Source organism: Chiroxiphia lanceolata, chromosome 16 (genome assembly GCF_009829145.1).
Source record: "Chiroxiphia lanceolata isolate bChiLan1 chromosome 16, bChiLan1.pri, whole genome shotgun sequence".
NCBI lineage: Eukaryota > Metazoa > Chordata > Aves > Passeriformes > Pipridae > Chiroxiphia > Chiroxiphia lanceolata.
In genome coordinates, this window is record NC_045652.1 from 7,505,773 (window position 1) to 7,530,510 (window position 24,738).

The 24,738-nt window shown below is 39.6% G+C and overlaps 1 protein-coding gene across 2 annotated transcripts in view; it reads right to left on the reverse strand.

Moving 5' to 3' along the window:
- Positions 1-24,738, reverse strand: part of PDXDC1 (pyridoxal dependent decarboxylase domain containing 1) — a 28,424-nt gene that overhangs the window by 1,593 nt on the left and 2,093 nt on the right. For both annotated transcript variants that reach the window (XM_032703727.1, XM_032703728.1), the window contains exons 2-23: positions 20,994-21,067; positions 20,387-20,452; positions 19,042-19,125; positions 17,956-18,102; positions 17,234-17,423; positions 15,713-15,781; positions 15,161-15,239; positions 14,552-14,636; positions 13,615-13,663; positions 13,407-13,508; positions 13,124-13,249; positions 11,988-12,038; positions 10,738-10,801; positions 9,315-9,403; positions 8,532-8,637; positions 7,366-7,537; positions 6,623-6,741; positions 5,685-5,806; positions 3,954-4,046; positions 3,768-3,864; positions 2,901-3,005; positions 1,838-2,082 (exon numbers count right to left, since the gene is read on the reverse strand). In XM_032703727.1, coding sequence (XP_032559618.1) covers positions 1,838-2,082; positions 2,901-3,005; positions 3,768-3,864; positions 3,954-4,046; positions 5,685-5,806; positions 6,623-6,741; positions 7,366-7,537; positions 8,532-8,637; positions 9,315-9,403; positions 10,738-10,801; positions 11,988-12,038; positions 13,124-13,249; positions 13,407-13,508; positions 13,615-13,663; positions 14,552-14,636; positions 15,161-15,239; positions 15,713-15,781; positions 17,234-17,423; positions 17,956-18,102; positions 19,042-19,125; positions 20,387-20,452; positions 20,994-21,067 — 2,334 coding nt within the window. The remainder of the gene's footprint in view (positions 1-1,837; positions 2,083-2,900; positions 3,006-3,767; positions 3,865-3,953; positions 4,047-5,684; positions 5,807-6,622; positions 6,742-7,365; positions 7,538-8,531; positions 8,638-9,314; positions 9,404-10,737; positions 10,802-11,987; positions 12,039-13,123; positions 13,250-13,406; positions 13,509-13,614; positions 13,664-14,551; positions 14,637-15,160; positions 15,240-15,712; positions 15,782-17,233; positions 17,424-17,955; positions 18,103-19,041; positions 19,126-20,386; positions 20,453-20,993; positions 21,068-24,738) is intronic.

Below are 24,738 nucleotides of genomic sequence, written 5' to 3' on the forward strand. Positions count from 1 at the left end.
CTTTGTTTAGGCTCTGCTCCTCCAGTGCAGTAATTTGATGGGCACAGGTAGAGAGGGGGCAGTGCTGGAGACTGAGAGGGTGAGTCACTACACTGGTGTGCACTTCAGAAAGTGATTTTGCACAGTGAAAGGAAGCTGCACACACTTAGAGCTTGCTGAAATGTAGGGAAGTGTCCTTCAACAAGAACTTAATTCCAGAGTGATAATTTGAAGAATCTTTATTGAAACATTCAGGTAAGTATCTAAAGAATGAAGCTCATTCCAACAAAACTACTGATTTAACACTTCCAAATATAAAAGCATTAAAAATTAATCTTTGTGGTGATAACTTCATCCCCAACAAATTACTCTTATTATTAACATACTTCATTGCACCAAAGAAACCAAGGAGGAAGACTAGTCAACTTAATTGCTTTTGCACTTTAGAAAAATTGCACTGATTTACATAAATTACCCCAACAGCAAAATTAACCTTGTTCGTGGCATCCCAGCCCTGCAGGCTTGAGGAGCTGAGAGTCAAATCAGGTGCCAGTACAATTCAAAACCCCTAAATTTTTCAGATTATCTAAGTAAGCCCCAGGACCACTACAGCCATTATGGTATTAATGGATACCCATCAGGAGGGGAAGAAAAAACCCAGTATTTGTATCCAGTTCTACAGGGATGGGATGGTTTGCATCAAAATCAGGTGACTCAAGGAAAGCAAGTGTTGCCAGAGATCTTTCCACAAGAGGCTCTGAAAATCTGCAGTGAAGTGATTAAGATGATCCAGGGGGAAAACACTTTTAGACCTTGGGTTTGGATTTATCCAGAGTAGTCCCAGACACTCTGAAGTTGTGCTGTGCTGTAAATAACATAAGTAGTTTCTTTAGAGTCTGTACAATTCCTACCGTAGGTAAGTTACTGTTATTCAAAAAATAAGTGTCGAAACCGTCACAAATGTATTGGTTTTTCAAGCTTTACTACAACTATCTTTAAAAATACACAACAGAAAGAACTCCAGTTACACCACGTCAACGTGTGCGAGCGATTTGGTGTCAATGCCGTGCAAAGGAACGCAACGGTGCCTTGGTGATCCTTCCCAGGGGTGGAAGCAGGGAGCTGGTCAGGCATGCAGAGAGGCACTATTTCTTTCTAAAAGGCTTAGAACTCATGAACTCGGTCCCCACTGTACCCAGGGCCGTGGCTGGGTGGGTGAAGCACAACAGCAGAACAAATGGTCGCTGGCCAAGCGCTCCTCAGTGACCCCCATTACATGGGCCCGGCCCTCCCAGCGCCCGCCACGGCTGCTGGGCAAGGTGCTGGATAAGGGAACAAAAGGGAAGCAAGTCAGTAGTGTGACTGCAGGAGAGGTTAAACTGAATTGTAAATACTAAAAAGGTGAACAACTGGCAGTTGTTTGTTTTTTTTTTTTTTCATAAGATGTAGTAGCATAAGATCATTGTATAATTATTGGGTGCAACTGTATTTTTAACCATGTGCATGGCTGATGGGTTTGTTAGCAAGTGTTACCATGCATAGATTCCTGCAGGAAGGATAACTGCTAAGTGTTTTTACAAATGTTTATGAGCACTTAATAAATTTCACTACTGCTTTGGTGACACCGACATGTAGAGGATTAAAGCAACTGTAACAAGAGTATGATAAGACAAATCTCTGTCCCAGGGGAGGGAATTTATATTTGTGCAAAATCCCAGTTAATAAGTTACAGTAGTTATTACTGTACTAGTGTGTGGCACTGTTCACATTTTCAATGCATCATTAACACCCTGCCTCCCTGGGCAGGGGCTGCCTTGGCAAAGTCTGAAATCCACACTGGATTTTATCTTTCACTTGCTTGTTCCTCTCCCTTTGCACAGTCAGGTGGTGATTTGTCACTGTGAGTGTCCTCAGTGTTTGTCTGTGCCTGTGCCACCTCCTTCTGCTCCTCTGGTTTTTCTGTCTCCAAAGGTCCTTGCTCGTGGCTGGAGGATAGAGCTGGGGGTCTCTGATCCATCTTCTCCAGGTCATCACAGTGGCTGATGGAACTGGTCTCACTGAACCCATCAGAGCTTCTTAGAGACCTTTTAAAAGCTTTCTGACCTGCAAAGTGTTTGAAGAACACAGTACCCATGAAGGCAGCAAACACAAACAGTGCTGTGCACAAGTTCAGTTTCAAAGGAAGTATCGTAATTCTACAACTGCAAAAAAATAGCTTTTGTTTGGGTGCTACTTTGCACCTAAATACAGACCCCCCTCCCTTGCAGTTAGAGACAGGTCTGCAAAGTAAAAGCAGATGTCCTTGTATCCTGTATATGCAGAGACAGGTAAAACTGAGCTGAAACCAAACTGCCTACACACACACTGAAGTCATTCCAGGGAAAAAACCTGCATAGAAAACTACAGGCTGGAAGCCACCAGCTCAAAAGGTGAGTTAAAACTGTGGGTTTCCTGCCAATCAGATCAGCTTTGACTACTAATACAACTATACAGAGAATGCCATAGATTTAACAGATCTTCATTTTAGAAGGATTTTGTCCACAAAATATTTGGTAGCAATAGAAATGCAGTTGCTGAAGTACATGGTTACATGATGTTATGCTTTTATTTCAAATAGAACTTTTGGCTTGTTGCTTGCTCATTTTTAAAGCTCAATAACCTCATAATATTCTAGAGGAAGATTCCAGATTTCATGGACTGTTGTCAGCTAATGGGATAACAACTTCCTGTAGGCCCAGGAAGAATTTGTGGGGAGAAAAGAGGTTGGGGTGGTGGTCTATGTCATGTGTACAATTAGGTTTTTAAGGCAGTACAAGATGAGCTCCGGTTCCAGATATTAAGAAAGATGGAAAATCACATGGCTCATCCTGTATCAGGATGTTTTAGCGAGTTTTAGAAACTTAACTGACACAGAAACTTACCAGGAAGTCTTTGCTTTGCAAGGCTGGAAGTGGGAGTGGGTGGTGGAGTGGTGCCTGTTCCTTGGGCCTTTGACACATATGTGGATTCTGTGGATTCCAGAGAGCCTGTGGGTAAAAAAAAAAAAAAAAGAAGTTGACTATAACCCAGACTGGAGCAGTTTTCTGTTTGCATTTGTAAGGTATGTAACAGTCTTCTTGTTAATGCACATTTCCAAAAGTGCATGTGCTGGTTGAGTTCAAACTGCCACGTGGTGGGGGATCCATTTCTGAGTACCCGGGGACAGGAGCGCTCACACTTCAAAAATGGATGGTTTCCCCTCACACTCACTCACAACACTGCTACACCCTGCAGGCCCTTTTCCTTTCTCCCCTGGGCACTTGACATGTTCCCAGCTGCAAGCTATGGAGCAGTGCCCATGGAAGGGTATCTAACCATGCAGGGGTCAGCACTCCCAGGGGAACCTGGCTGTTCTCTGCTGTGAGGACCTGCCCGTTGGTGCATCCAGAGTCAGAAAGGCCCCACGCACAGCAGGAAGTCTTCCCTGCAGGTTACAGACACACAGACAGCCAGGTCAGGCACTGCTGAGTCCAGGAATATTCATTCTTAATTCTGCCACAGTATTTTTACAGTGGAAATGTATAATTTCAGAAAGCATTATGTTGGTACATCAGTCTCAACGACGTAAAAGCTTAAACGCAGCTCCTACCACATCACCAGACATGAATTATAAATATGTTCTTGTACATCCTGAGGGTGGATGATGTCAGTCATGATCCAACCAGCACAGGAATGTGCTGCAAGTTCAGTATCCAACTGGGAACAGCCCCACCAGCAGCGGCACACGGTGCAGGTGCAGCGAGCCCTACCTGCTGTTAAATTGAACGTCCTTCCCTTGGGAGAGGCTTGGAAGGGGGAAAACCAGTTCAGCACAGAGCCCACCACAGGAATCTGTCGCAGCAGCCCCTGCAAAGTACAACCCAACACTGGCTGGTGAGCAAGTGACCCCTTTGTGACAAGTTATCTCAAGGTACAGCTGATGTTTAAAGCCTCACCTCCTCCAGAAGTCGTTCTTCATTTGCTTTCTGAAGCTGAAGCTGTGCTTCCTGGATCCCTTTTCTAACAACTTCAGTCATGTTTTCCAACAGCTAATAAAACCAAGAAATAATTATATATATTATTCAGACTTGAAATTGCCTTTTCAGTTCAGGTTTTCAGGATCTAGACAGGGTAGTTAGATATTTTTCTAATTTAAGACAGTATTTGACAATCTCTATTTCATTATGACTGTAAATTAAAGAATGTACAGGCTGACTGCAGGATTTTTAACAGATAAACCCAGAGGAGAGAATGTAATTTTAAACAGGAAGGGTACTTTTTTTTTTCCTTAACACTTAGAAATGAGCCTGTGATCCAAAGTCTTCAAAGACCTGCTTAGCAACTAAGGTGAATATCTGGGAAGAATTTTTAGCTTTATAGAGCACATTTTGGTTTCTAGAAGCACTAGGACTTAAACCAGCCTCACAGCAAGTCTGACAAGGTATATGTCAGCCTTTGTTTTTCTAATTTCATAAACAGCTGCCACTCTGGTCCCTGTGGCAGCCCAGGCCAGCACCAGCCTTGTTTGACACTGCAAAGGACAGGCAGTTCACTGGGAGATCTGCAGGGGCAAGGAATGAACAAACCCAAGAAATCAAAAAACAGAGCCTCAGTTTTGTTTGGGCAAGACAAATGCCAATTTCTATATATTTATATGGGTTTTAATATTGCACAAGGTCTAAATTAGACAGGCACTTCCTCCAAAATGCCAAAAATTTGTGTTACAGTCACTTAATAAATGGAAAGAGAGGAAGTTGCTCCTTCTTCCTGGGGGAGAGGCCAGTGAGGAACTGACCCCCACGGAAAGCTCAATACCCAGAGGTACTGGCTACAGGATGGAGTGCAAGGGAATTGCACTTGGAGCACCAGGAAGAACCAGTGTGTTTTCTGGTCTAGTCAAGATGTTTATCTTCACTTTTGGTTCTGGCTTTTACTGTATTTACTTCATGTCCTCAGGGCAGGCTGGAACTGATATAGGTTTTTTCTAAAAGCCTCCCTCTTGCACCAACCATCCCTCACCTAAACAGGGCAAGTGGCAACATACTCCTGTGGGCAGAAACAGGCCAAGGAGTTCTGAAGTTCTGGTTATTTTTTAGGTGAGGAAATTAAATGTCCAAGACTAAAGGAAAGAAGGGACAGACGTTCATTTGTGATGCAGGTTATTTCGGAATTTTGGTTCAGAGAACATTTGGAGAACTCTACTCAGGTAAATGCTTTGACAAATAGGAGTTCCATCACAGCTTTATTACTTTAATAGATTACTTGTAATTTCTGGTAAAACCACCAATTTAGAGTTTTTCACATATTTTAGGGCATAGCTTTATCTTAAAACTGGTATATAAAGAATTTCAATCCCACCACATCAAGCAATGAAGAGAAACACCAGCTCACAATCAACCCCCACCTTAACCTTTGTTTTTTGACAGCTTAAATTTTAGTGACAAAATGAGTCTATTTCAGTACCACTGAAGTTTTTCATTAAAACTACTGCACACAGGACCACAAACACAAATCCAGACATCCTCAGGATATCACCATCTGTAACAAAACACTCCTTCCCCAGTAAATAAGACTGTTGTGGGCGAGTACAATTTTTACTTTCACAAAGAACAAAACCATGTCCTGAAGCCAATATGAAAGGGGAAAAGAAAGGGTACTGAAATATTCTGTGATTTATTAATACATACTCTGGAATTTTCTTCAATTTCTCTGCCTGTTGCTGCAATGGTTTCAACCAACTCTGACACATCCAGATCCTCTGTGACCATTCCAATGTAAACACAGTTCTTTTGCCCCCCAAATTCTGGACCTGTGAACACAGGGAGAATCAAGTCTTTGTGATGTACAAATCTGGCACAATCTTTGCAATGGCTACAACACTCATGTGTGTCAATCTGGAAATCCTAAAACACACACACCCTTCAGGAATTAAAGGCAGGATCTGCATGGGTATAAATTATGTAGACCAAAAAAGTTCAGCCCTGGGGGTTTTCAAAGACAGAAAACATAATCTGAGCAAGAAAAACAGTGGGTATTTTATACAGTCAAGGAGTGTATTATAAATATCAGTGTTAAATATGCTTCAAACTTCTTAATTTTTTGCCATGTACAGCTTACTTGGTTCCACAACTGTAGGGCACTTGATTCTTGAAAGCTGACTGGAAAAAGATCAGAGTTCTGAGTAAGCAAATTAATGCTATTGCAGCTATCATGTGGAACTGTGTAAATGTGAAAGTGCTAATTGTCACAAAAGTCATCTGAAGCTTTTAATCCAGCTACAGAGAGCAGTGAAACCATCAGTGCCAGTGGGTTTGGAATGAGATCTGCTTTTCACTAGATCCAGCACAACCTGAGAAGGCTGAGTTTACACAGAGGGACACTGCAGCTTTTAGTCTTTCTGACAAGGGAACTCTTCTTGGTCTAGCTGCCCATAAATCAGTTTTCACAAGTACTTCTGAGAACAGTGCACCTCCCCCCAACTGAAACAGGGGGGAGGAAACAGTTACAGATGTCCTTTGTGCAGTAACCACATAGGCAGCAGCTAATTTTGCACTGTAATGACCTATCAAACCATTCTAACACAGCTAGGACAATGACTGTTAGCTTGAACAGAGAGTGCAGTTACCCAAAGAAAAAGTGAGATCTGACTCCAGTTCATTTAACTTTTTCAGAAGTTCTGTATTGATTTTTTCTAGTTCTTTTTCTTGTTTGTCATCATTCTTCTCATCACTGTGGTAGTTGTACCTTCAAGCCAAGAAATAGTAATTTTACTTTAGAGTACATACAAAAATACCTGCACATTTAGCATGTTTCTACAAATTCCTGTATTTTATGAATGTTACAGCTCAGATCAGCAAGTTTACTGGCATTTGTAAACAAAGATTCTGGGGTGGGGTGAGTCTGCTACTGCAAACTCAATAGATTTCTAGTTGATATATTGATTATACTTGAACTGTTTTGATAATACAGAAGCCTTCCCAAAGGATCACAACAGGCACTTGGAGGTTTTTTTCCAAGTGCTCTTCAGCATATCAGTGAGTGCCATTACAGATAAAAATGTAAGTTACCCTTGGCCAAAAAGAGGATGCACCTGCACATCACATATCCCTCTAACAGAGCCACACACTGCCTACAATGCTACAACTGGTGCCCTAATTTTGCTAAAACAGCTCTTCAGTTTTTCTTTAAAAAACACAATCAAACTAAATAACATTACAAAGCCCTCAAAAGCTTCAACTGGGTGCAAAGCCAGATAATAACCAGCAAATGATACATCCAGATCACCATGGACCACATGGTGAAGAGACCACATATTTCTGCCTGTTAAAGCACAGTCTATCCAAATACAGAATGAAGAAAATAATTTACCTTACAACACCTAACCCTGGCCAGCCAAGATCTTCAATATACAACAGGCCAACTGTTCTTCTCACTTCTTGCTCAAACTCCTCTCTCAGCTGCAGAGTGCTTGTCAATACTGGGATCTTCATCTTCAAGCAGTCCACCAACTGATCAATGTCTTGTATTTCAGTTCCTAAAACTAAAGAGCAGAGGTGGTAGTGAGTGATATATGTGATGGACATCACAGAGATGTCTGAATTAAGTAATCTGTGAAGAAGCCTCTCTGCAAGTCAGTCATAAATAGAATTTACAGAGAGTATTGAATATCTTGATCTATGTGTTTTTCTTCAGTTATCTATTCCCTGATACATCAGAATTAAAAGACGTAAGGATTTCATAAAAAGCTAATAAAAAGGATTTTCTCATGTTACAAACTAATAAGGATATGTTACAATATCCTTTTTCATTACATCAGTAGCTGGCATCAGAAAAAAATCCTCTTCCCATAGACCAGCTGGTCATGAATTAGCTCCCATGCTGGTTTAAAACGAAACATCAGAGCATCACCAAGTCATTTTATTCTAAAATCTGTTTTTCAGTGCACATCAGGACCCTCTCACATCCCCCCCCAAGCTAACAGGATATACTGCATCACCCTGAGCCCCTGCACAAACTGCACTGTGCATCTGCCAAGGCTAAACTAAGCAGCACAACAGTGCTGGCTTAAACCTGAAATTTAAGACACTTTCCAAAACACAGGTTTTGGAAACCAATAATTATAGAAAACCCCACAGATTTAGTAAATACTTATTCTACCTAAGTAGTTTGAACACAAGCACCTGGCAGTGTTGAAGCCCCTGGGTAGAAAGGTCAGGCATCTGGTGTTTAGCAGCTCAGGGAAGGAATGTAACTTAGAAGCAAACAGCTTCTCCCCTTGCTTTTCCTAATGAATTTAAAAAGTCTCTGCAGAGGTGGTGAGGCAATGTCACCCACAAAGCTGAGCCACCACTAATGCACCCAGTGCCAAGGTGCAGCAGAACGATAAAACTGAGACAGTTTTGCTTTGTTTATGAGAAAATCCTCACCACAGGGGAGGAGTTTCTTGAGCACCCCTGCTTTTACAGCAGGAGACTGTTGTACAATCCTGCAGCAAATGCCAGCTTTTCCAAGGGGCTGAATGCAGTGAGTGTTACCTGCAGAAGTCATCAGGGGGCTGAACCGCACACACGTGCCCTCATCTTCCAGCTCTACCACATCCACTCCACTGGCAGGAACCAGCTGTGCCAGCTGCTCTCCCAGCTGCAGGAACAGGGCACAGTTAGAGAAGCACACAGAGCATCCTGACCTCCTGCAGCCCCTGCCTCAGGCTGTGCTCACAGTTCAGGGGAACCACGTGCAAAGAGTTCTCCGTATTTCTCAAAATCAGTTCCTGTACCAAAGCAGTTCAGGCTTGCTGGGGATATGACTCTGACATATCCGTAAAATTAAGAAAATTCAGGATAAGCTACAATTGTTACAAATCTAAGTTTGTGCAGAATTGTCCCTGCCATTAAGTGTGCCATGGTTACAGCACAATCAGCCCATCCCAGCCATGTGCTCAGCTCTTGGACAGCCCAGGTTTCTACAATTTACCCTCCAGAGCTGGAAAATAAGGTTGTTTATTTAAGAATACACAGACATTGTCAACAGAGTGTCTGGCTGATTTAAAAGAATTCCAAAGTTTTCACATATTCCCACAAGACCAAGAGAAAAGCCAACAGCTTAAGATGCAGGAATGATTTCAGTAGTAATTACATGGAAAATAATCAGAAATGTGAAAGCAGCTTTGCTTCAGAGCAAAATAATCTTTTAAATCCAAAATACCCTCTAGTTTAACTTTCAAACTAATCTAACAAAGGGTTTATAAATCCTAGTGAACCCCTGAACCATTCCACTCTCACTTCACTTTCCCTAAAGAGAAAAGCATCAGTTCTTACCCACTGATTGAAAGTGTCATAAATGTGTCTTTCATTGCTTATGATGGGGTGCTGAATAGTTGAGGCCTGTGCAGCATGTGAGGTCTGATCTGAATCCAAAGATAAAAAAGAATCACAGAAGTGGATTTTTATTTACTTAATTAAACAAAAGGCAACCAAAAATTTAGATAAAAGACAATTACATTTCCTAGACAATGTAATGCATTTGCACCATGTTCTGGGCCTCAACCAGACCAACAAGGACTTCTTTGCAGAGGTATGTTGAACATGATAAATACTAGAAGTAAAACAGAGTTGAATGTAATTGTTTTAAAAAAACCTCAGTAAAATACTTCTGAGTTTTGAGGTTCAAATGCCCCAGTGGAAATAAACTCAGTGTTTTCACAAAGCAAAATTCTGTCACAGCAGTCTGCAATATTTAATTTGATGCATTCAGCCTTTTTTTTTTTTAAATCAAGTTTTAATGATTACTTGGTTTTAAGCCACACAAAGATACTACTAAGAATTTAAGAGTCCATTATAAACATAAGACATGCAGAAATGGACATTTTACATCCTTGTAATTCAGGTGGGTGACTTCTCCCTAGAAAAGCTTTTCAAATCAATGTACAAAGCAATCCACCAAGTCACTGGAGCTGGATGAATAGGTTTACTTTGTGAGTACAACTGTTAATTAGATTAAACCCCAAATCAATACTCCCTCATGCCCAACAGAAAAAATCCACAGGCAATTAAAACCAACACTCACAACAAAACCACACGTTCCTCTGGCAGTGTTTTGCCTCAGCCATGGAGACATTCCCACCCTCAGGGAGTGCACATACAAACAGCACAGCAACATCCTCTGCTGGAACTCAGGGGACAAAATCCTCTTTTCTGGGAGCACATCTCAGTGCAGGTGTCCTGCTCAGAGACCCATGTGGTTCCTGGATACCCATGACAGCATTTCCAGAGCTGTTTTTAATGTGTTCTGCTGCTTTTTAATTTATTGCAACAGCCAAGTGTAATCAGTGAACCAGAGACACGTGGTGCTCGCCACTGCCACAAAGTGTTCGAAAGGAACAGAAAACCTGAACAAACCAAGAGCTTCCCCCACCAGTACAGTCAAACACTGCAGCTTGTGAGAGACTTCCATCATCTGCTCTCAAGATCAAAATCATATGCAAATCTCTCCTCACTCAACAAGGCAGAAAATTACTTGTTATGAAAATTTAAAACACTGCGGTCTGTCTAAAAAAAGCAGCTGTCACGTGTATGGATTCTGCCACTAGATTATGACCAGCATTCACAATCTTTTAAAAAGCATGTTACACAAAGTGCACTACATAACATTTATCTCAAATTCATTTAGTGAATTCATTATTAGTTTAAAATACTGTAAAGAGATTTTTTTTTTTGGTTTGGTTTTCAATAAATCACATACCTCTATTTGAATATTCCTGGAAAAACTTGAAAACCACCACTGGTGAACTCAGTTCATCTTCAACCTTAAAAAAAAAAAAAAATATATATTTTCCTGCATATTTTAAAGATTTAACACTGTGCATAATAAGGAATTATGCACAGTGTTAAATCTTTAAAAAATACAGGAAATAATTCCTTATTATGCACAGTGTGAGCAGAGCATTTTGTTTGGACAGCAGTAACAATGTTCACACTATCTCAGTATTGGAAGTGAACTCCAGGAGTGGAAGCAAACATCTCTAAACATAGGAAAGTAAATCTTTAGTCATTTAAGGCAGAACTGTATTAATTTAAGGTTTAAATTAATTTGGGCACTACAAAGTATAAAATCTAAACATGGTGATTAGCAAATATACTATAGTAAGTATTAAAACGTTTATTTAGTTTTGAGTACTTTGAGATATTAACATTAAAAAAATTCTCTTGGAAATCACCCCAGAATCACTGGGAAACATCCAGGAAGTTCCAACAGGAATAATAAGATTATATTTGATCCTGCCCTGGGAATAGGAGAAATGGACTGGGCAACTGGTGGAGGCAATCTGAGGCTGCATTTCACAATCCTAAAGATGCAGGATTTGTTTAAGTGGAAAGGGTGAGACAGTAACTTGACCTTCCAAGGCCATGAATACTCTAAAGCTTAATAAGCTGACTACATTTTCTGTACATCAAATGTCAATTAAAACTGGTAGCATGGGGGCAGGGAGTAAAATCACCAAACCCTGTTGGACAGAACATCTCACAGAAGCTGAATTTGGAATGAATATATTATAGGTAATTTTTAAAACTATTTCTGGTGTAAACCCTCAGCTGGGATAATTTTTGTGTACAATTCACAGGGCTCTCAGGATGATCTCAACAGCAGGGTAAGATGCAGACCAAATATATTAAAGAGACTTATGGAAACTGGTTTCATAGATGTATTACTGAGAAAATCCATGTTTTAAATGGAATTAAATCAACTTCTGAACACAATTTCTGGATGTTACTCTGCCAGCTCCAGAGAATGAGCACAGAGCAGTGGAACAAACACAATCCAGAGGTCACACCCAAACAAGCCATTTCACTGAACTTGGTCAGAAAACACCTTCAAAACAATGGCTATGATTTAAGTAATATTGTTAAATATCTATTTTAGTCAAAGTTATTCTTATCATTTAACAGACAGACACTAAGCTATATAACCAAAGCATTAGAAGTAGACTGTACCGAAGTTTTAATGAAATCCAGGTTTTTCAGGTTTTCCAGCAGCCTTTGACTCTAGAAGACCACAGCAGAGGGGGAACAAAAATGAGAGAAACACAGTTTTAGAAGTTGAAAATTATTCTGAAAAACATTAAACAGTAACTTCCTGTTTTTGAACAAACCCCTGCAACACCTCAGAGACTCATTCAATTTTTATTTGTAAATTTAGAATGTAAGAGAAAAATATTGTCTGGTTTTAGTAGGACACTGACTACAGAGTGATTTTCACTAAAATAAAGTCTTGGTGTATTTGTTGACAGAGTTCCAGATATGTTAACTCCAGTGACCAACTAAAGCAGTGCTGTAGCAAAGTTAACTTTCTCAAAGCTCTCACAGCCACTGGTTCTGGTGGCTTCCTAACATGTTCCTCTTACAAAGACATTCTTACATTGTGGTTTAAGACTATTAATAGACTATTATAAAAACTAAGATCAATCTTAGATGCCACAAAATATTAATGACTAATGACACTCTCTCACTCTTTTAGGTCTTTCAAGCCAAAAACTTCTTCACTAACCACTACAGAGACTTCTCATTACCATTTTGCCCTTCTTTGATTTTCTGTATGTGCTGCACTTTTAAGAAAGTGTTTTGTATGTAAACAACACATTTTGTAACTAACACATTATACTGGACCTTATTTTTACTAAGGTAAGGACTCAACTTCAAAAATAGTGCACTTCCCACTGCATCTCAAGAAATGTTTTGAAGTCCTCTTCCTAAAAGTAATTTACTATTACTTAAATAAATATGATACCAAGCAGAGTAGGAAAATAAGAAAGCCTTTCTCTCAACAGCTTTCAAGGAAAAAAATATTAAGAGAAGTGACGAAAAAAGGAAGTGACTGTGTTATTTCACTGGTTAGAAAGAACAAAGACTGATTATGTCCTGATTAAAAAAAAATACCATCTAACAGTAAAAGCACATCCTTCCCCCCCAAACACTCTCCTCTGCTTTCATCATTTGTGTGTAACAACATGAACCAATGTGCTCTGCTGTCAACAACTCCAGTATTTTTAGTTGATTCTTCTACAGTGCATCACAGTCATCAAAAGGATCTATTGGCAGCTATCAGGACACACTCCTAAGCTGTTGCTCACCAGCTGAGAGGCGTGTTTTATCCTCTCCACGATGCCATCATGGCCCAGGTACTGCAGGGAGAGCCACAGGGGCAGGGCACGGAGCTTCTCCACGGGCTGGCTCGATGTCAGCCCGGCTGCCAAGGACTGAGGAGGAAAATGAACAGAACACTATTAACCTCTCTTCAATGCTGCCATTTTTGCCAGCTTTTGCAAATTATAATTTAGATGTTTATCAAGGACAAGACACTACACCGTGATCAAAATCAAAATTTCAAGGTCTTGACCGAGAAGCTGAACTTACCAAGGATGGATCCTCGTGTCTGTAGAGTGTCACTGCAGGCACAGCTGGGAGCCCCAGCCAGGAACCCAGGGTAAGAGTCATGCTGTCACATTTTGTAGCAGCCTGAAGTTTATTACAGTAAGCAGAATGTAAGCCATATATATTCTGATTAGATCATAACCTTAAAATCTAGAGCACATTATTAAGTTTCTAGCTAGAGTAAACATACCAGTACAGAAGAGGAGACATAACCCAAAGCCAAAGTTGCCAGATTCACACTGAAAGAAAAAGTGGGTTTAGAACATATTAAATATATATTAACAGACAGCATTTTAATGTGCAGTTTAAATATTCTATGTTGATGTGTAAAGGGAGGTAATTTTTGTTTATATATTTTTCATTAACAATGCAGTAGATGTTGCTACTTGGTATTCCAAGACTGAAAATTCAAAAGTAAAAATCCATTTCAATCTAAAAGTGTTTCCATCCAACCTTTGGGGAAATCATCCCCTAAAGTGCTACTCATAATTTAGCATCAATTTGGTATCAGAAATAAACAGTATGCAAATATAACACTATACTGTGAAGCAAAAGAAACGGTCTCTCTATTCCAGGCTCTTGGAGCACTGGAGCACTTCACTCTTGGAGCACTTCACAGACATTGTCGAAGTTCTTGGAATGTCGTTTCCTCTTGGTTTAATCCCCCCCCTCAGTTATGATGCACACTGCACTTGCTGCAGCCTTCCTGACAACCTTCATAAAGTGTCATCTATTCCACACTCATTTCAATCTCCCTTCTCATTCTCAATAATCACTGTAGAACATCCTCCCTCACTTAGAAGGTCTTTCAGGCCTCCCTGGCCTAGAAGGTCTTTGAATTCATACTTCAAGCTCTTCAAAGAAAGGGCAGATAAGATTACCATATGAATAAAAGCAATCACTAATCTATCTTGAAATAACCTTTCCAATTAATTCTTCCTATGTATGTAAATCAATTTCTATCTCAAAACGACCAAATTATAACCACATAAAACGCTTAATATGACAAAAATAAAGCTGGCCCTGGGGCTCCCTACCAGCTGATTAGCTGTAAAATTGCATGCTAAGAATTAGTTAAGACTTTGTGATGAACACAGTTATAGAGAAAGAAATTCCCAGCTCCATACCCTTCCACGTGGAGCCACATGTTGTACTGCTCACAGAGCTCCTTCAGCCGGCCCAGCTTGTCCGTGTGCCCCGCGCCGGGAGTGCCTTGGTTGGACAGGGAGAGGGAATGACAGAGGGTCAGCCTGCAAACCAGGGCCCTGCATAAAGCACCTCTTGTACTGGTTAACATCTCAGATGTTTTTCCAACTCCAAAGCAACTAACAGTCACCTCCATCATTTGTACTTAGAGTAAATTTTGTGCACAAGCAGTTGCGTTTAGTTAACTAGAAGAAAAATGAAATTTTTCAAGCTGAAGTTGATGGCACATCCATCAAAAAACTCTGAAGTGTTAACGTGAAACTGATTTTCAACAAGAGATTTGCACTCACTAAAATAAGTTATAGTCATATGAATACATCAACTGACGTAAGCAGAACTGCAGCAGTATAATCCAACTTAAATCAGCTACATAAAAACCCCTCTAGACAGATAATTATTGGGTGGTCATTAAGATATTTCTTGATATGCAACCACTAAGCTGCTTAAGCAAATATATTTTTATTTTTATATTATATATGTATTTGTGAAATAGCAGGGTTTATTTTTTATTGTTTGTCCATAGCACTTACCAGCATTGGCCACAAGCAACAAAGGCAGTTTTCCAGACTCAACATCATCTTTAATCACTCTGTCCAACAGAGCAACATCCTGTTATCAATAAGAAAACAATATGTTTGTCAAACACCAAATTGTTTCTCCTGAAGTGGGAAATTGCATTAAAAATAGAAATGGACATGATTGTGGCTTGCAGCTTCTTCTTCTCAAAGGCAAAATAATCTGAAGGTCAAATAAAGCACTTGTGAAAAATACAACAGAGATGCATCATGTAGTTTGTAAAGGTACCTCTGAGTACTCATGGTTTAGAAATCTTGCACTAAAAAGCACCTTACTTAAATACCATTAAAAATATTTTGCAAATTACAAGACCAGGATCCAAGCTGCTTTTAGAAAATTTCCATCTGTGATTTGTGCAGCTATAAAACAGAAGACTTAGAGGGTGAAAGTATGTTAACAAGCTTTTCCTGACAACATAATTGACATTCATTTAATTAGGCTAAAAAAAAAAGCCAACAAAAAAAAAAAAAGCATAACCAGAGAGCTCTTAGGAAAGACAAACTTACCATTTGGTGCTGAGATCCAAACATAGTGTTACAAGGCACACGGCACATGCAGGAAAGGGGCAACCCCAGCTGCAATAAAAATGATGGAATTTCAGCCACTGAGAAACATTTCCTGTGTTCACAGAAATACACAGAAACCAGTACGACAATAGAAACCTTAATTTATGTTATAAAGTGAGTTTCCTGCTAAAACTTATAATCAAATTAATAGCAGAGAAAAACAATAGTCAGCTTTTAGTTGACTCGTCAGCTGCACTCAGATTTTTCAGTGAGATCCCTGTGCCCTGCACAATGGCCTGAACTCAGCCCTTTACTTGGGCACCCCTGCAGTCAACACATCCTGCAAGCAAATGTGTGCTTTGTGCCATGTCCCACTGAAGTTCACAGTCACTTCACTACTGAGTAAAGATCACCAGACAAGTGAAATCCAGCTGATCATTCCTACCCATCACTGAACAGAAGATTCAGCAAAATAAGAGAACTACAGTTACAGACTCATTTACTTTTATCCTTCCATCTAGAAGAGACTGAATTAGTGTCTGATAACTCTGTTCCAGTTGCCTGCACTACAATATACATTCCTTCTCGAAATTGAAGATAAAATGTTATCACTTCGAAGTTCAGTGATCACCTAATGGTGGCCAGGTTACCTTACACACAAAAGATAAGGCACCAGTGTTACCAGCAGAATCTACTCTGTACTCAGAAGCAAAAGGCTCCCAAAATATGCATACATTTGGCTTACCAAGGACACTGACTTACTCAATGAACTTTTACCACCTACTTCCCAAGACATTTTGGCTGAGACAAGTTCCATCTATGATACCATTTTCATTTCTCTGCAGTCCACATTTTTGATTTGTGAGTAGTACCTCTGCCAGCCATTGCCAAGGGTTTAAAAACCAAAGGCCCCAAGAACTCAACTCTTCCTTTGAGTGCATGTTGTGTTTGAAAAATATCACCAGTGCACCAAATGTTAGATAGGCCATAGGAAAGTCTGTATATGGCTCAATTAGCTTATTTAAGTCTACAAACACTTATGCAAATAACTACTTGGAAAAACCAGTAAGTTTTAAGCATAATTAGGAAAAAAGGGGTTTCTTTAAAGTGCTGGGTTGTGGGGGTAATCTTACTATCCCAAACAAGACCTTCTGAAATTGTGTCAGCACAGCCTACTCCTCCCTCAACAGTGTTTCTTTAAAAAAAAAATAAATATTTATTGAACATAGCAGTATAGGGGCATCATTCAGTACTAATTTTGCAATAATTCAGTGTGTTTGGGCTCAGGTCTGTTGCACCATGGCCAACATCTCATGTAAAGCACAGTGCAATGTAGAAACAATCACTCATTTTTTAAAAAGTTAGCACATAGGATCCTTTCACTGGAAATATGCAGAAAATCTCCCTTCCTCCCACTGTAATGCTGCTGCAAAACACAGGCAGTGAATGAAAACAAAGTATTTTTCCCAGACCTACTTGCAAGCTCTGCTTGCAGCCAAATCCCCAACTGCTTGACTTTACCTGATTGCAGAGAGCTTGGCCCAGGCCTGTCCTGGCTGCAGAACTGATGTATATGACAGGCTGCTTAGAATAGAGCACGTTAAACCCCTCGATTGTGTAATCGTCATAGCGCGTGTGAATAACGAGGCGACAGATTTTTAGGAGACCTTCACGATCATCTTCATGATAATAAGCTGATCCATTCTCATACCTGCAAGAAAAGCCAAGAAAATATGACCAACAAAACCAATAGCCAGTTTAGTGACTAAAATAACACTGACCAGCAAAGGTGCTCAGCAGAGGACAAATGATAACAAACCCTTCTCTTTTCCCAGGTTAAAGCAGATTAGAAGACAACTTCGATAAGACAGGCCAAGATTATGAGACAAGACAATGAGCCTAGTATGTGTTTTCATTTAGACACAAAGATAGAATAAGAAAGGAAAAACATCTGGGTTCCTAAGATTGCCTTTACATAGTTCAAAACCTTGCTTACTAAGAGCAGAGTGCAGCAGGAAGCACAAGGCTTCATTCTGGTGTTAATATATATGTAAATTCTGGACTGCTAATTTTAAAGAGAATGCAACCTGACATTCTTTAGGCTAAGTTAAGGTTGTGTTTCAGACCTTTCAAATATTTGTAAGCTTGTGGCACAGTGTGTTGGTTCTTCTGTTGACATCCCCAGTCCATTTTTAAACATTAAACATTACCTACTCACACATAACTTATTCCCAGTGACTCACCTGAAAAGCCTGCAGAGCCAGAGAGTAGTATCAGAAAGGATCCTTGTTGTAAGTTTTCTCAGTCTTTCCCTGTCCAGCACAGATATATAAGCAGCCAAACTATGCCCCAGTAGAGCCATGTGACCCTGTTCACCAACATTTTGGAGTCTGCAAGGCAGAACAGAGTAACTGCCAATGAAATACAAGCCAGGGACATTACAGTAAATTCAGGTTTATGAGTTTTTAATGTAGAATGGCAGAATTCCTTGACATGCAATTTAAATATTTAGCAGAGAGAAGCACAGTGTATGACAGTCACCCTCCTGCCACTGTGCATTACACACTGAACTGCCAGTGCACAGAAGCTCTTGCACTGCACTTGGCCTAGAAACACCTCAGCTGCCTCTGAGCCCATCAGCCAACATGAGCTGGAACTAAGCACCTTATCTGCATTGGGACTTTAAAGTGCATCAAACACATACCCTCTCTCTCCCCATGCAGAGGACACTCAGGAGACTTAATAGTTTTAGAGGCACAGCTTTTATTTGTTTCATGGGGGGTTTCTGTTTGTTGCTTGTTTTTTTCTTGTGGGTTTTAGGTGTCTTTTTAATCCCCAAAATGTTCTTCAGATATTAAGTTTTCAATTATCTTCTGCAGATTAGTTAGCATTATTTCCATTTGACAGAAAAATGGAAACAAATTTTATTTCTAAATCTGCAGAGATACACGGTAAAAAAAATTATTCGTATTCAAAGCATGAAAACTTTCAGACTTAAAACAACTTCCAGAAAGTAGAAAAAATGAGCTGTCACATCAGAAACAAATCCTTTGTATAATTCAATTTAGTAACTAGTAATGAAAGCTTTATAATTTTAAGAAAGCCAAGCCTCATGGATTATTCTGCTTCATTATACAAAGTAAGGTGCCATCAAAAATTACCTGGTTGCACGATATTTTACACTTGAAAATATTTAATATTTAAATATATATAGAAATTATATATACTTATACATAATAGAACTTATACTTTAATGTATAAGCTCTATAATAATCAGGATATAATAAAATCAGGTATCCTCCACATAGAGTAACTGATATTGGCCTTACCGATAGGACTGAGAAGTTTCCTCTTCCTCCTCTCCATGCATTAGGTTCTGAACCAACTGAAGTATGCTCACCATATCCTGGCCACTGGGAGGGGAAAACAAAACCCACATTAAAAAACAAAAAGGAGGGTAAGTCCCAGCATCTAAAAGAGGCCATGTGGGACACTGCACAGCGAGACATGAACACTGCACTTCTGCTGAATGCCGAGAACGGCAACAAAAACGGCTCCTTGCTCTCAGAAAAACAGACCACAAAGATGAGGATGCTGAATCAGTGAATTCAAAACTCTGAGGAGACTCAGAAAAACAAATCTTCTGATATCTGAACACTTGGACTGAAAAGTCTGACCTGACAGCATTGCATTACTGCTCAGAGCACAGGAAAGGAGTATCTGAGGATCCGCATTTTTCTTCACATGAACCAGCTTCAGCTCATAACTCAGCAATCTCTTAAACAATTACCCACAAATATCAGTTTCTGGCAAATACAGGCTATGTTAGACTCCTGACATGATGCACTCTAACATGGTGAAACTGGGAAAGAACTACAACACTTCACCTTTTATAAGTTCAACTAAAATTTACAGTAGTGTAAGAACTCACCCTCTGACCACTGAAATTGCTTTTTATTCATAGAAAAGATAATTCAGTGTCTCCACTCAAAACCAGGTTTATCTTCTGTACACTAAAGACTTTAATAGCTTTTGCAATACTTTCTGTACTGCTAACCTGAGCTCCTGCAGGATTGTCTTCCAGAGAGGACACAATCAATTTACATCTTAATTTTCAGGTACAATGGCCTTACCTGTCTCATGCACAAGAGCTCTGTTTAATTTTTGAAGACAGCTCTGCTGAAAAGGTGGGGGGGGCTGTTTTGGGTTTTTTTAAGGTTTTCTCTCTTATCATCCTCAGTACTTTTTTTTTAATCCAGGTGCTTTAATTCAATAGCAAAAATTTGTTTATGTTTGCTTTGAGTTGCAACCACAGCTGTAGGCACCAATACTTCACCAGATTCCAAGAGTTCACAGTTTCAGTTACCAAGGACAAGTAATCTTTCTTTCTTTTTTCTCCCTGAGTATGGAAATAGTTGGTATGATGATAATATTATTTTTTCCCCTACGTGACTATGGGAAAAAGTTAGTTAATAATGCCTGGAAAATGTTAATGTTTGCATTGAGGTGTCGTGTGCAGGGCCAGGAGTTGGACTTGATGATCCTGATGGGTCCTTCCAACTCAATATATTCTACAGTTAATGATTACATACTAAAGTTGCCTGGAAGACAAACACACTATGTATATTTTACAGATTTTGAAAAGAGCATTATCTAAAAATTCTTGCTGCCTACCTGCCTTGGAGTGGTCCAGGAATGTCCTTCCGTGCATATTTCTTTTCATTTTCCTCCTCCACTTTTCTAAGTTAAGGACACAAGAATAAACTATGCATTTAGTTTGTGTTTTATAACATCAAATAAGTAACTGACTTTGACTTGCAGAAATACATACTGACATGTTTGCAATCTATTTCACTGACAACAGGTTCAGAAACAAATCAGATGAGACCAACATAAAAGTTTAGCTCAGACTGAATTAAAGAGTTCCCAAGTTTTCGGTTTTTGAGCTTAAACAGAAAGCTTACAGAAAAGTCTCATACATACACTAATTAAAAATTACCTGCACTGCAATAATAATAAAAAAAACTCACATCTCTGAAAAATCAGGCTCACTGGACACGTTCTAAATATTACAGAACATGCATAAAAATATGTACATTTACTTTAAAAATCCCATCATCTGAGAAACAACAGTGATTTGTAGAGGTGTAAGCTTCAGAATGGCAATATGACCTTAAACTACTAAGAAAATGAGGTTTTTTCTGCTTAATGTCAGCAACACCAATAACCTTCCCCTTAGCACAAAGAGCTGTTGGGTTTGTATTACACCCTCTGCATGTACCTCTGATTGTCTTCCAGCATCTTCATGGCTTCGTTCAGATTCTTTCCCATTTCTGCCAGAGTAGGGTCAACCATCTTTCAGGAAAAAGAAAACAACTTTTAAGAAAAAATCAAAAAACATTTATCTTACTACTGTCCCCACAGCATCCTCAATACAAATTCATGCACTGGCCAGATTCTTTTAATAAGCCTGTAAGTAGTCATTTAAAATATGTTGAATATCCTGAACTCAAAACATACAAACTGAGAAAAATCCTACTAACCTAAAATAAACCAAAACTCAACTCAACTGTGATGTGGATTTTATTATTGATAGATCCAATCTTTTTCTCCACAAGGAAAGTCAGATTTTTTTTTTTCAGACAAATAAATGTTCAAGTGCTCCCTTACAATGCTTGAACTAAAAAAAAAAAAGTATGTACCATATTAGTTATTTTTTCCCCTGAACCAACGATCACCTCAAAGACAAGCAAGCAGCATTTCCCAAACAACTGCTCCTGCTCTGAAGAAGTCTCTTTTATGAACTTTAACCCAAGAGGCCTGACAGAAGCTTGTGGCACTGACACAGGAGATCTGGACAGGAACATTTTCCCATTTAAATGGGTAAATCCCATTAGATGCTTCCAATTTGAAGATTCCAGAGAATGTGAAGGGTGTCATTTGGCAGAGTCTGATTTACCTACAGTGATCAATATTGAATGGTATTTGAAAAATCAATATGCCCCAACATGAAGGTAGAAGGCAACACCACTGGTGAGACCCCTCACATTAGGCAGCAGAGAGCCGTGAAATACTCAGGTGACCCTGTTAGAGTCTCTTCTCCCTGCCTCTGCAGAGCCTCCATAAATTCAACACCAACCCTTTTTCGAGCCATCAGCCCACCCACCAAAGCCTCTGGGAGTTACCCCTGCAGGCTGCTGAGGCTGGGGGGTACCAGGGTAAGGGGTGGGGGTTGTTTAAAGAAAAAATCCCAAACAAGTTTAATATTTGAACATACACTATCCCCACCACAGGGATCCAGAGTAGCTTGTCTGCTATGGTATTTTAGCAGCATTATTCCTACAGGCCAACTTTCCATCACTGCTGATGGAACACATGCAAATGCCTTTGCTCATGCAGATGCAGACACAAAAGCAAATTTAATCACTGAAGGTAGTGGGATTCATTTAAATGAGGATTTTACACTACTTTCATCTGGAGGACTGATCAAGAAACAAACAGAAAAAAAAGTTGAGAGCTACCATATGTTCAAAGACTATTTTTACCAAAATATTTTGAGATTTAACTTGTATCATAGCAAGTGGTTGGTGGGTGAAAGAATCAGTAGCCAGGCATGGGCACAGTGATCAGACCCAGACTGACAGCTCTCTATCCTGTGGCTTTAGAAGCGGCCAGCAACAAATGTTTGGGGGAGGAAAAAAAGAACAGTGCAAATATTGAGTAATATTTTCCCACCAGAACTCCCAGCATTCAGCAATAAATAGGTTTTTACACTTCAATCTTCTACAAAATCCACTGGGTATGAAGGCCAAAACTTAATCTAGTTCTGAGTGAAAGAGCAGTACAAATACAAACAGTTCAAGACCTCATCACAAGGATTAAAAAAATCCACACACACTTCAAGCATTCAGTAGTGAGAATACAATATATATAGCTAAAAGAAAAACCTAAATATAATCTTTGGCAGTATTTCCACACAATTGCAGTGGTTTGCAGAGTTGCACCACATCAAAGAAACCCTGAAAAGAAGTTCAGGGAAAAAAAAAAACCAAACAGTTTTCCTCCTGGGAGCCCTTAAGGGAGTAAATGACAAGACTAATTTGCTGATTGTGATTATCTCACATAATTTAATTCAGGCTGCCATAAAACACGATCAATGGCTGGAAGGCAGTTACTTGTTTGAACCCCCCCTTAGCATCACGTGCCAGTATTCAAACAGCTCTGCTGTAGATGAGGACACAAGATGTAGAGGCTTTACAGAAAGGGCTCTGAGCTGCTTTTGTTTGCTACCAACATCAAATTCACATCATATGTTACAAACCACACACGCTCACCTGTGACTCATCCTGCCTCACTAATAATTACTCACCCATGAAACCCTCCTGCCAGTAAGCTGGCAGAGTAAATACATAAAATACAGCTTCAAAACTCCTAAGAAGATACACTAAGCTCCATAAAATGCTACGAAATCCAGAAAGTCCTTGAATTCTAATGTGGGCTTAATTGGGAAATTAATCCCTTCTGAATTTTTCCAATTGCTAAGTGGATATACAGCAACTTAGTTTCTCCCTTGAATTATGGGAAGAGAAAAAAGCCCACCTTTTACTGCTGCATGTTGAATTTTATATTTATATTTATATATATACATATGCTCCTCCTCTGCTCACATTAGTAAGGGCATGGAGGTGGGAAGCAGGAGATCTGCTTATTTTAGCAGCAAGAAAAATAGGTGTGGCAGAGTTGCAGCAAGAAACCAATCAGTTAAGAAAGGCTTCTGAACCCACTTTAATAACATGCCATAATAAAGTAGTATATTCCTTTAGTTTTGTCTGTAAATGAGACCAAGTGTGTACAGAATCCAATCAAAAATAAACTGAATACTTTTTTCATGGTCTTAAACTGTTTTTAAGAACGACTGGTGGATGAGTTCTTGAATATCACCTCCTGAACCACAGGACAACACACTTTTTGAGGGGGTTAAAGCAGCTGCACTCAGTCCTTCCCCTGGTACTGCAGGGTCTGGCTCTGCTCACAGTCAGGGGAGCCTTTGACCACACGAGTTCCAAGATGTGACTCGTCCTCCCAAGCTCTAGGGAGGCACCAGCCACAGCTTCTTCCTTCCAGGTGTCCGTTCAGCATCCTGACACCTCCTGCCTCCTTCAGCCCCTCAGAGACCCTGACACACCCTGACCTGCTTTGACTTCTGTCACTCACTGCCTTCAGGATGTGTCAAATCCAATTCACTCAGGTTATCCTGCAACAGGGTTGATTTGTGGTTACTTCCCTATTCTGTAACCAATCTGGTACTGTTCTTTTCAGCACTTTGAACTGTAAACTGTTAAAGATTTTATGAGCACTATGTCACACCTTGGAGTCACTTGGCAGCTGGGGAAAGGATAAGGGGACATTCTCCAGCTGTGATAAGACTGAACATTAAGTGCAAATTCAAAAAAGAGAATGTTGCTTCACATACTGTTTTACAATCTTGATTCTACATTTCTGTAGCTGTACTCCTAATGAAATGAAGGGATGATTTTTAAACACTACATAAAGTAATGTGTGTGCAAAGCAACTCAGAGGTGTAGCTCATTTCCTATTTGATGGGAAGTACACCCGAGTGACCTACTACATTATTTTACCTGCCTAAAAGAAAGTTTTACCATCAAAACCCAAAAACTATTCTCAACACTAAATTAATCTCAAACAATATCAGTATTCAGCCCAAAGAATATTGTGTTTATTCTCCAGGCTAAGAAAAGTTTAAGATAACAAAAAAGAAAGCAGCCATTTCATGACTGTTGGGCTTGAATGAAAATGGCAATGTGTCACCACAAGGCTTATAGATATTTACTCTTTGAAGCTTTATTATCTCCTGACATGCAGCAGGACCTGCATGCAGGTGCTGTCACAAGTTTTCTGTAAAATTACCAGGATGTTGTGGTAAATAGCACAGTAACAGAAGACAAAAGCCACAGGCTGAGCAAGAAACCAAAACAGTTTTTCATGTTTAGGGAAAACACTGTTGT